This window comes from Arachis stenosperma, chromosome 9 (genome assembly GCF_014773155.1).
Source record: "Arachis stenosperma cultivar V10309 chromosome 9, arast.V10309.gnm1.PFL2, whole genome shotgun sequence".
Classification (NCBI taxonomy): domain Eukaryota; kingdom Viridiplantae; phylum Streptophyta; class Magnoliopsida; order Fabales; family Fabaceae; genus Arachis; species Arachis stenosperma.
Genome location: NC_080385.1, coordinates 130,436,523 through 130,449,390, shown reverse-complemented (window position 1 = coordinate 130,449,390; position 12,868 = coordinate 130,436,523). Strand labels below are relative to the sequence as shown.

The window sequence follows — 12,868 nt, the reverse complement described above, 5'->3', positions numbered from 1 at the left end:
TTCTCTTCATTCTTATATTTTTATTAAATTTATAAATAAATTTTTATATTTTAAAAAAATTAATTAAATTCCTACACTAATTCTAAATTTATATTTACATCTTTATCATTCCAAAAATGTTTAACTTAACAAAATATATTAAGACATATTTGCTAATAGTGTGAAACGAATGAAAACATTTTTGTAATATTAACTGTTCAAAATTATCTAATTATAAATTTAAAGAGATGTAAAAATCCAATTAAAAACTTTTAAAATATAAAAACTTAATTACAAATAAAAAAAATACAAAAATTAACAGAATAATTTTATTTTATTTTCTTATCCCATTTTCTGAAGTTCATTTCAGAATCTTTCAAGAAAGAGAGGGGGGGCTTGGAAAAAGAAGGCATAGAAGAAGAATGCAACAGAAACCTAACCAGTGAAGAAATAAATATGCTACAAATCCCAGGAATCCTGAAGATCACTATACAAACATTTTTCACTCTCACATGTAAATCAAAGTAGTGTATTTTTAGACCCTGTAACTTCCACTAAGTTTCACTTTCACATTTGAGATACCAAGAGTAAAAAATTTAACCCAACAAATCCATTGAATTGAAAGCAATCTTATATGCAAACAAAGTCCCATGTGGATGTGGACCCTGGTCCCCCTCCCTGTTTACTTTCTATCTAACATTTTCTTTTCTGTTTGTCATTTTCAGTTCTAGCTCCAAGCAAATTTTCAAACTGAATGTGCATTTTCCACTTTTTTCATCAGAGAAACATTGCATGCTTGTATCAAACATGGTACAGCTTTATGACCTGGTCTATTTTCGCTCGACACACCGGGCAACCCCATTTCTTTGTCTTGACCTCATTCAAGCACGACATGCATCCGGCCACGTGACCACATGGTATGCATGCCCCCTCTGCCGGTGCATCCAGACATATCACACATGATGAGCCGCTTCCTCCGGCATGTTTTCCTTCTTCATCTTTCGGTAGGTTCTCAACAACTGGCGATGACATGTCCACAGGGCTTATGTCAATTGAAGGGTATTGAATGGGGCCGTCCACCGGAATATCATCATCGGTAGCTGGAGGGGCTGGTGGAGCTGATGGATCGAAATCAAGACTGCTGGCAGCATGTCCAGCAGAGGCATTTTCATGGACTTCCTGTACAGGCTCGCTTTCACTTGTGTTTGGATTTTGGGTGCCTAGAAAACCAAGTTTGCTTCTGTTTGCACTGCTGCTTGAAGAGCTTGCTTCGAAGTTTGGTTGGGCAGCTGGAAAAGGTGGTCTCTCCTGAATGGCCTGCTGAAGAGATGCACTGATGGCCATAGCCAGCTCTGCGTCTTCGCCTTCGCCTTCTGTAGATGGTGGTGCTGTGGCCGGAGGCACATTACTTTGCAAAAATGCCGGACTTGCCTGAAAAAAGAAAAGAAAAAAAAAAGAGAGATTAGATCATCACAAAGTTAACATGGGAATTATGCATCAGGAGAATGATCATTTGAAAAATCTTTATAAACATTTTCTAAGTTGCAGAAGAATTAAAGTGAAATATAAGAGAAGAATCAGAACCTATTGCATTTTACCATTTTGAAAAGGAACAATTACAAAACCAGATACAGAAACATGTACTTCACGAATAAAACAGTGGTAGTATATGCTATTAACATATGAATTGGTACTACAATCAACATCATTTGCCACAGGCAGAACAAACTACGCAAATGTTCTTGAAGAGAATCAGGCAATGTCCTATGCTTTTCTGGAAAATGATTTGCATCACTGCACTGAAATCTAAAACTACAAATCTGACGGAAATAATGCCCATAAAACATCACATTTCATCGGATAGATGCAAGTCTTTGACAACTGAAATGATTAAAAAATACAAGTGGTTTTAATAACAATGTTAAAAACGAGATTTACACTCCTCTTTTATAACAGAAGCACAATTACAAATCAAACTATTTGCTAATTTATAAGCTGTATTTATACCCAAAATTTCAGCAACACAAGGCTGCCAATTTTTATCATACAACTGGTCTCTTGACTCTGCGGGGCTGATTACGAGCAACTCCTTTTTCAAATTCTTAACTCATTTGTCGGATTTGAATACGACTATATTCTCTCTTGATAATCCCCTTTGAAAGTCTATTAGGCCGAGTCTTCTATTTAGACTATGAGGGAATACGAATAACCTGTTGCAGGATTGTAGCCAGACTAGATGAACACACAAAGCCCCATCTCCTAAAATGTGTGTGTAATGCTTGGCCCTTTCTCAGTGTGATTCCTCATATTTTCTTATGATGTTTAATTTAGTTCCTTTTTGGAGCTTTGGTTTGGTAACCTTGGTGAAGGTCAGGTGTCACTTGTTCCTTGTACCAATATCAATGATAAGTTTGTTAAGTGTTGATTTAAAGTGAATGGGTTAAATTTCGTAGCAATGTGCAATCTAAGCTATACTCAAGTATATAGAGTCGGAGCTTAGCTCTCATATTGTATAGTTTAAAATGGCTTCGTTGGAACAACAGCTGGTTTAGGGTATCAATACCATTACACATTCGGCTTCTCTCTCATCTTAAGCAAGATCTCTTTAAAGAGGTATCCTGAAAGATTTTGGGTTTATGGATTAGGCAGTTTTGAACCATTGGTGATTATCTTTTTCTTCATTGATTTCTTATCCTTCAAATACCCTGGAATTTTTCTTTTCATCTTAATGAGTTTCTTCTAAAACACTAAACACTCCTCCTTTGGATTTAAGTTATGTACTTATGTATCAACTATTATTAAGTGCAATATATATCTTCAAAGAAAAAGTCAAAAGAAAACCTGTGATCTACAGTTGCACTTTATGTGAAGCATAACACGAACAGAATAACACCAGCATACATATCATGTGGCATTTGGCATACCTGTGGAATCCCTTTGCAAGCATTAGAAAACAATGCGAGTTGGTGCCTGTCATTCTCTTTTGCAGGTGCAAGTTTAACCCGTGTTCCTAGAAATATGCAGACAAATCAAAATAATGGAAAAGCCTCTTAAGAAGTAAGGAAGGATATCTGTACGAAAAAGCAAAACAGATGCCAGGGAATGATGCAAGTGAAGTTCAATGATCCGCATTAAAATAGAAGCAAAGTTGGCTTCATTTTTCAATCTTCACTCCTGGTTGTACAAGTTTCAAAGGTATAATAATATTATAATGCAGATATATGTTTTAAAAACAAATAAAACTCACGGCCGAAGTTTAATATTCAGTCAGAAATATAGATTGAAGTTTCTAAATACCTTGTCCTTGTGACCATGTCCACTTTTTTTTTTCCACTCTTAAATATGATGTGTGTCTAATGCATTTTTAGTAATATTAGCAACAAATGTATATCTCAAAATGTAATTGTGAAAAGGAATGGGTGACAAACAAAAAAAGGACCCAGTATAGGAGATTACGGGAAGTCATATCAGCAATTGTCACGGATGGGTCAGACTGGTGAAGCTTTGGTTCTTCTAAATTGGCCCTCCACAGAGGAATTAGTGTTCGTGGTTGTCCATCCTGCTCATTTAGTTACAGCAATTGAAAAACTCAAGTATGTCCAAGGTGAACAACAGGGGAAAAATATCCAAAGAAGAAAAAGCACCAACTCAAGTCTTATGTGTTAATTTTAATATTTCAAACATTCTTTCTTGTAATAAAACATGAAACTGTTGTCTTCTGTCTGTGAATGCGTGAAGGAAGAGAGATGATGATACATTGTCCATGGAATACCTGCAAAGTAGAATATAAAGCAAGCTCCAACTTGTAAGGTCTGGTAGGATTGCGGGAGCCAACTGGTAAAACAACCACCCAACTGCAAAGAACTTTAATTAATCAATAACAAGATCACAAATATTTTACTATATGACAAATTTAAAAACTACTTTATTTGATTTTTTTTTTACAGTTATTTATAAGCGACGGAAACAAATTGCTAGTTATGAGATTGCAAGCCCAGCCATCTAGCAATAAATCTTGAAAGGATAACCAGAAAATGGTACAGATAGAAGGCCGCATGAAAAATATATGATATATCACATGATACTCACACTCTTCTAGATACCAACTGAGGAGCTACTACTTCTAGAAAGCCAGGTCCATGAAATTCTCGCATCCAACCACAGAACAAGCATAGATGACTCTGCAGAAACGATAATCATTAATGGCACAGATATGGTGATAAATAGAAGAAAAAATAAAATAGTCAGTGCATTCAACTTCATATAGCAACATAATGAAAAATTCATATGTACCTCAATTGCCCTAACAACATTGCTGTGTCCTTTGGCCCTGGCGACCTCAAGAGCAGTTTGACAATCATCATTCAAGATCAAAGGATTTGCTGAAAGGTTGAAATAGTAAACCCCATATAAATATATACTTAACAATAAAAATATTAAGTAACACTTTCTGGAGTTCCAAAGATTCAAGCTAAAGGGAATAATAAAAAATTTGCTGACATATGTAGACACTTGAACATACCTCCATGCAAAAGAAGTAACTTAACAATACTTTCAAGCCCCCGTTTAGCAGCATGATGCAATGGAGTCCCCGCATGACGACCTTTACAATAGTTGAAACCAACCGTTGAAGCAAGTCAAGAAAAACATAAATCAAGTTCAGTTTTCTACTTCCATTACTACACTTTGGTAAGAGAAGTTAAGCATTCAGTATTCAGTAGAGACAACCAACCATGTCAAATTCTCAACTACGAAACCTATACAGGTGCAGTAGTATCCAAAACTACATAACAAATGACCCTAGGCTTCATTATAATTTTTTTTTTTAAGTTTCAATTTTGCTACAAAACCTCAAGAATTTTGTTCAGTAGCAATTCACCACAATGTTCCAGCTTCTTTCAAATTATAATAAACAAATTCAATTGATAGCACTCAACATAATTTCCCAAGAAGCTAAACAATGAAATCATTAAAATAAATAAGATAAAAATTCAATACCTGGACGGTATGCATTGACATTGGCTCCAAGTTCTATCAAAGTTTTGGCAACATTATAAAGCTCAGGATTCATGCATGCAACAATCAAGGGGGTTTTTCCTTCTCTGTCTATCCACTGCATAATTAAAAATTCAACCCAGGAATATAAACAAATAAAAGGAAAAAAAAATCAAAACCAACAACAAAATCCAAATTGATCCAATCCAAATAATCATCATCTTCATCATCACTATCATCATCATGATCCTCTTGATCACACCCACAATAACAAAACTAAGAAGAAGAAAAATCACATTTTAGGGTCAATTTTGGCAAAGCTTCATTACCTCGAGGCCTGCACCATCTCTGTGAAGGGCTTTGATTACTTCTATGTTCCCATAACTGACCTGCTGATAGAGCAATTCGCTCTTGGACTGCCCTTGCCCCATGATACAAGCACGACCTTAGAACCAAAATTGGATTACTTATTATTTTTTCCCCTTCCTGTTGATGTAGACTTTATAGGAATTATGAAGTGGGGTTCATAGGTTTAGGGAAAATGGGCTTCAAATGAACGAGAGGGTTTTCCAGGAAAATTTTGAACTTTCCTGGAAAAGGTCAAAATTGATTGATAAAATGAGAAAAAATAAAAGATGATAACGGGGAAAGGGGATGAGATAAGAGTGAGGAAATAACTTTACGGCAACCGTTATACTAATCTTTTTTTTTTTTTTTTGGTGAACTATTATACTAATCTTTTGAGATTAGAATATAAATTATTAATAGATTTATTTTGTATATTTTAATCCATCAAATCAAATTATTATACATTTAACTAATCCAACATATGCGTAAAGTTGGGATAAAATAAACTTTTGGAACACATTTTAAAATCAGGCAAGTATTTTTCAAATTATAACCATAAAGAGTATAGAAATAATATAATAAATTATGTAGAGTTTAATCTTCCATTCAAATTCGAGTGAAATTTTAAAGTAGTTTTTGAAGTTACACTTGAGTCTTAAAATAATTCCTAAAATTAATAGTTACTTAATTTCATCTTCGAACTTGTACTTTAGAATTCATACTAGTTCCTAAGACACTTTTCATTAATCGAAACACTGAAACGACGTTGTTTTGTATTAAAAAAAAAAAACAGAGCATCTCCCTCCCCTTTCCCTTACCCAATGCTCACTATCCCTTTTCCTCTCATCTCCGACATCCCTCTCTAGCCACCCACCAATGCCCGTCTCAACTTCTCTTCCCTTTTCACCAAAGTATGCATCTTTCACCTTTTAGAACCACTTTCCACTTCTTAGGCTTCTTGTTTTCTGCATCAAACATGCAAAGAAAAAGATAAAAAAGAATGATAAACTTTTTGGACTTGTACCATGTTGTTGTTAGAAAGAGAAAGAACAAGGGCTATCTTCTGTTCTGTTATTTCTCTGCATCAGTGAGAGATTGGCGAGCTGGAGGGAGAGATTGGGGGTTGTGTTGTGTAAGTGATGATGAGGCTGAAGGGAAGGGGCAAGCCAGCAGCGCATAGTGATGGCAGCGGTGGCTAGTCTTGCACGAAGAGAAGGAGAAAAACAAGGAGAAGAAGAATAAGAAGAAGAGGGAAGAAAAAGAAGTTGTGGGGTGGTCTCTGGGGTTGCTAGTGGCTGGTAGCTAGCGGCTTGGGAAGGAACGACAAAGGGAGACGTCGCGGCGGTCTGAATTGGTAGCGCTAGGGTGGTGGCAGCCGGCAGTGAGCTTGTGGAGAAAAGGGACTAGCTTCGGTGGTCCTATGGGTTGCACCGGTGGTTCAAAACACAGAAGCCAAGGAACAAAGAATAAGGGGGAAAGAAGAAAAATGAGAAGGGAAAGACAGAAAGAGAGAGGGAGAGGGAGGGGAAGTGTTTTTTTTTATAAATACAAAACGACGTTGGTTTAGTGTTCCGATAATCTGATGGACGGAAAATATCTTACGAACTAGTATGAGTTTCGGAGTGCAAGTTCGAGGATGAAATTGGGTAACTATTAACTTCAGGGACCACTTTGAGACTCGAGTGCAATTTAAGGGACTACTTCGACACTTAACTCTTCAAACTCATCTACATCCAAATAAAATAAAGTAATAAATAGCCTAATTACATATCCAAGCATTTTTGTATCCAAGTCCAATCAAGTAGGTCCAAACTCAATAAAAACTACTTTTATTATACCCTCGTGTATACATGCGTGTTTCAATAACGCTTCTTTAGTTTCCATCTTCGTCTTCGCGTTCTCCTTCTTTTTCTCCGCTTTCCTCTTTCTTTGTCTTTGCATTCCTTCTTCTTCTTCTTCTTTGCCTTCCTTCTTCTTCTTTTTCGCATTCATTCTTCTTCTTCTTCGCGTGTTTTCTCTCAATCGTCATTTTTTTATTGTTGCTGTTATTGCTGTATTTTTTCTTTTCCTCCTTTCAATTAAGGTTCATTTGGATCCAAAAATGAACCGAATTTGGTGAATAGTTAAAAGTAGTATCAACTGAATCTAACTCAATTCACAAATGAACCAAATTCGGTTCAGATTTGAACAAAAAGTGATAAACATTCAATCAACAAGAAAATCACATTTCAATTTATTTCTGCATACAAATGAACTCAATTAAACTAAAAGATGAACCGAATTCACAAACAGATTTGGTGAATACTTAAAAGTAGTATCAAGTTTACCTAACTCAATTCACAAATGAATTGAATTCGATTCAGATTTGAACAAACAGTTAAAAAATTACTTAAAGAATAAAAAATTTGGTCAATACTTATTAGTAGCATCAAGTGAACCTCAATTAACACACAATAGACCGGAATAAACTATGAAATGAACCAAAATTATTTAATGATGGCATCAGAAAAATCAGAACTAATAAAGATGTTAGCAAAATGTTGGTGTTATTGGTGATGACGATAACGAAAAAGGAAAAGAAAAAGAAGAAGACGCAACATTGGGCAAGGAGGAGGAAGAGAAGGAGGAGGGAAGAAGAAGAACTTGCGTGGGCGAATTTGGAAGAAGAATAAGAAGGAGGAGGAGGAAGAGGAGGAGGAGAAGAAGGGAAGAAGAAGAACCTGTGCGAATTCGGAAGGAGAAGAAAAAGAAGAAAAAGAAGAAGAAATACGAGGAGGAGGAGAAGGAGAAGGAAACGAAGAAGGAGAAGGAGAAGAAGGCGCGTGATTTAAAAAGTTGTTATAACAACTTGGTTAGACTTGTTTAAGTATTTTGTTTGGATGTAGAGCTTTATCCTAAAATACATAATCATATTTATTTACACGTTAAATACGTATACAATTAAATTTTATTATATAAAAAATATACAAAAAAGGATAATTTATCTTCTAATTTTTAAAAAATACACGAGTAATTGTCTAATGATAATTATTTATGAGAAGAGGAATTCTCCACATACAAGTGTTTTCCATACAAGTCATTTATTTCTTCTTCTTTTTCTTTCTCCATGCCTCCTCTTTTTCTTCTCCTTCTTTTTTGAAGTGTTTCATCTTTATCGTCGTGTTTTTCCTCGTTCTTCTTTTGATTTTGCAACATTATGCATTTTTTTCTTCTTTATTTGATTTTTTTTCTCCCAAAAAAAATTATGAGAATATGATATAAGAAAATGAAGAAAAAGAAGCAGCAGAAGATGAGGAGGAGAAAGAGGAAGAGTTCTAAATTATGCATAAGATGTACTTCAACGAATTTTGGGTGTATTTTTTAAATTCTTTGGGTGTATTTCTGTAATCTTTTGGGTGTATTTCTGTAATCCTTTGGGTGTATTTCTATAATCATTTGGATGAATTCCTGTAACCGTTTGAGTAGTGTATTTTTGTAATCGGTTGGGTGTATTCCTGTAATCGTTTGGGTGTATTTCTGAAGTTTTATTATCTTCAAAACGATTTCAAAGCTTGATTTCAGAAACCATGAAAATCGAAAAAAATGAAGCAAGAATACCAGTGATAAACGCAGATAAAACAACGAATGAAAAGATAAAGAGAGAACGCACGAAGGAGATCGAACAAATTTGGCAAGAAACTCGTTTTCATGGAGGAAGAAGAAGAAGAGTATGAGAAGAAGAAGGAGAAGAAGAAGGAAGAGGAAAAGGAGAAGGAGGAACGCGAAGCACGCCATGAAAATCATATATGGGTTAGCATGCTTTTTGCTAAGTTTCTTTCAACTTGTATGACTTGTAAACCAAATGACTTGTATGTGTAGCACTCCTCTTATAAGAAATGTTATTGTTAGAGATCATCAAAATTTATTATTTTTGTTATTATTTAGTCGTCAATTTAATTTACTTAATCTAGTTTTTAAATCTAATAATTCAACAATATATTTTATCTCATATTTTTAAATTTTAATAATTAAGTAATAAAAAAATAATAAATTTTAATAATTCTCTAATATTTTTCATTATTTATTGGATACAAATTATCAGTCTAAAAATATAAATATATATAAATACAGAATAAAATTTGAAAACACATTTACAATTTAGTAAACTTACGTATTTTATACGCCATCTCATTGCATATATTTTAATAAATTAATAATCTAATTTCAATATTTTTAAACTTGAGTATATTTGGATGAAAGTAGCACCTAAAAATTATAATGTTAAGAAAACTGTAACATCAATTATTGGCTATAGGGAAAGGAGTTTTATCGTAATTGACGAAAATTTAAATAGTAAAAATTTAAAGAGCAATGCAATATTTAAATGGCAAGAAAAATTAAATTAAGAGTAAATAAGGTAATTAATTAAAAAAAATTTAAATGCTAAAAAGATCTTGACAAGGGTTGAAGGTTAAAAATTACTATCTTTATCATTAACTACAACATGATAATTACAAAGTGCAAACCCAATTCATCAACCTCCCAAATTGAAGAAAGTTAATTAGGCTTAATTAATCATAATCTACAAGTCTTAACTAACTTACTAATTAAATTAGTAAAAGATTATCATTAGCAAAAATAAGATTAATTAACATCTCTAAATTATCAATTAACTTGGACATTAACAACTCAAGTTTACCTAAATTCCCAATCCAAACCAAGAATGAAAATCTACTCTATAACTAAGTCAAGTATTTTATGAAACACTTGAAAGACATATAACAAAGCATTATAAATTGAAAGAATAATAAAATCTACCACTACCAAATTCAAGTAAGAAACAATAGCATCTTAAGTAAGCAAGAAAGAAACATAAAACATCAAATTTATTAACACTATGCTTGGATCAATGAAATTAAAAGGAAAGAAAATGTAAGGAAGAAAAATAGATGAAAAATGAAATTTTTCATTGATTGGATGAGAATGGAAAAGAAAAATAGTGGCGTGGGACCCACATCCAACTTTTCCTTCCAAACTTGTGAAGAAAACCAATGAAAATTACAAAGTAAGAAACTAACTTGATAATCCTAGTAAACTAAGATAGTAGAAAGAGAAAATGTAAATACAATTAAACTAAAATAAGATTAAAAACTAAAACAAGAGAGAATTAAAATAAAAATCCTAAGAATTCTAGAGAGAAGTTAGAGTTTTTCTCTCTAGAATTCACTAAAACATGCTAAAAACAAAAACCTAAGACTACTTGGTGTATTATCTCGCAATGCTTGGTTCAAATGCTTCAGAAATAAATTAGATTGAGTCCAAAATGGGCTAGAAATCACGAGTCATGTGCTATTTTAAGTGAGGCATGTGACGAGACTTGTGCGTGCGCACATCACTGAATTTCTTCCTCCTTCGTTTCTTCGCGAAATCTCCACTTTTGCATGCTTTTGACCCATCTTCTCAAATCATTTTTGCCTCTCAAACCTTAAACAACTTGAACAAACATATCAAGGTATCGAAAGGAATAAAAGCGAAATTAATTTGACAATTTTAAAGGTCTAAAAAGCATATTTCAATCAATTAAGCATAATTAGAAGAAAATTCACAAAGCATACATTTTTAAAGAATAAGTACAAGTTAAGTTAATAAATTCTATTATTTCCAATCCAAAAATCATCATAAAATATGGATTTATCATAACTTCTCAACTCGAAAGAATAAAAAAACTTTTGAACAATGTCACCGTCTGAGAGAACCCATTGTTTATTACATTCTCTTCATTTTGAGTTTTACTCCAAAGTTTGAAGATTATAATTTTGGAACTTTTAAATTATCGAATTTGAATTCTATACTGATATTCATTTTTCTTTTATTAATTATTAAAAGACAAAATTTCAAAAAAAAAAGATTAATTTCTCAAAATAATCTCAATAGCCTTGGAAAATAGTATCAAATTATGATATTTTATTACAAATAACTTAAACATATTACTAAAAAGTGATTAACTGAGTTTGGACATTACTTTTTACCAGGCCCAAATTCACAAACTGATCCTGATTAACATTGGGCCTAAATTCAAAAATGAAGATATTAAAGGATTTTATTTGGCGAGATTGAGAAAGTATAGAGGGCCAATAAATTTAGTGTATAATGTGTACAATAGAGATAAAATTGAAATTAACATCAAATGATAAATAAAAAAATAATTTTTAATAATTACCAATTTAAATTCAAAATAAATAAGAATTTACAACAGTTACGTAAACCCCCAAAATAGTCTCCTTCTCCCCCATTTGATGTGACTGCCTTCTCACTCAGTCTCTTCTTCTCTCACGGGTGCCAAGCCGCCACAGATACCAGTCGTCGTCGCCCAAAACTCCGGTTGACACCGACGTGCACACCACGAATGCCCAACAGCACTGTCGCGCAGTTTGCGTCGTTCCCGCAGTCCCACATTGCGCCAGTCGTGCAGCCCCTCCCCCGCGCTGGCAGTTTCTCCCTCTCAATGTCTTTCTCACACTCCTTCTCGCCTTGCAACCCGTGCCGTCTCAGTCTCCACCTCCTACGACGAGATGACCTGCCTCCGCGCCCGATCCAGCTCCCACATGTGCCGCACTCTCTGCTGGTACAACCTTGTCGCCCCGCCAACGCCAGCGTTGTCGTCACCACCGGATGTGCTGCTCACCTCTTGTGGTCCTGCCGTTGTCCTTTTTTGCGCAATTGCAGGCCTCTGCGCTCTTCTCTCCCCATCTTGCGCTTGACAACGAGAATCAAGTACAAAAGTGAAATCCCTTTTGTATGCACATGTTCATTACACTAGGTCGGCGGATGGTTATTTTTATGTCTAATACGGATGGTTATTTATGTAAGTATAATTAAAATGATCTGAATGTTCAATGCAGTAGATATGCAGATGGTTGTTTTAATGAACATTTAGATGATTAGTTTATTAGATTTGGTTGAAGCATACAGACTTAACATTTTCAGGGGTGATCAGTTTTATATGTAATCGGATGGTTATTTTAATTGGGGTAGTCACTGTGCTGTTGGGGCTGCTGGGGGTGGGTGACAGCGCTGCTAGGGTCGCTAGAGGGGTGGTCACAGTGCTGTTGGGGATGCTGAGGGGGTCAGGCGCTGCTAGGATTTGGTAGTGGATAGGAGATAGTTTAAATTTGAAATTGGAGGGTAAAAATTTTTTGTTATTAGAATTTAGGGGGTGTTTCTTATTTTTTAATTTATCGTGGCCCAGTAAACCAGCCCATTGTACACATTCTCAAGATACCTTATTCTCTCTTTAGCAGAGTTCTTGAGAGAATATTTCCATTCCAATAGCATACACGAACAGAAAGTATGAGGAGCCAATGTATGTATTGTACAATGTGTACAATAGGAACTAAATTGTAATTAAAATCAAATCATAGTCAATTAATTAATTTTTGAATAGTTTCTAATTTTAAATTTGAAACAAATTAGGATTGCAATAAGTTATACCAACACACAGACCCTCTCTCTATACGGTCTTACCCTCTCTCTTCCTTTCTTCTCGGTTCTCCCCGCCGTGCGCAGA

At 34.3% G+C, this 12,868-nt stretch overlaps 1 protein-coding gene across 1 annotated transcript; it reads right to left on the bottom strand.

The window, feature by feature from the left end:
* Window positions 1–294: 294 nt before the first annotated feature.
* LOC130949673 (putative E3 ubiquitin-protein ligase XBAT34) lies at window positions 295–5,622 on the bottom strand. Its single transcript, XM_057878328.1, has 9 exons — window positions 5,304–5,622; window positions 4,978–5,092; window positions 4,502–4,582; window positions 4,273–4,361; window positions 4,069–4,160; window positions 3,752–3,833; window positions 3,436–3,538; window positions 2,904–2,989; window positions 295–1,410 (listed from the first exon to the last, which is right to left on the bottom strand). The coding sequence occupies exons 1-9, from the start codon at window positions 5,403–5,405 to the stop codon at window positions 781–783; spliced, it is 1,380 nt and encodes a 459-aa protein (XP_057734311.1). The 5' UTR covers window positions 5,406–5,622; the 3' UTR covers window positions 295–780.
* Window positions 5,623–12,868: the final 7,246 nt, after the last annotated feature.

Excerpts from the sequence above, each read along its gene's own strand:
- LOC130949673 (XM_057878328.1), bottom strand. The coding sequence starts at position 5,405 with ATGGGGCAAGGGCAGTCCAAGAGCGAATTGCTCTATCAGCAGGTCAGT. Across the intron at positions 4,161-4,272 it reads ATGTTGTTAGGGCAATTGAG|AGTCATCTATGCTTGTTCTG; the intron begins GTACATATGAAT and ends TCGTTTCTGCAG. Across the intron at positions 1,411-2,903 it reads CTTGCAAAGGGATTCCACAG|GCAAGTCCGGCATTTTTGCA; the intron begins GTATGCCAAATG and ends TTCTTTTTTCAG.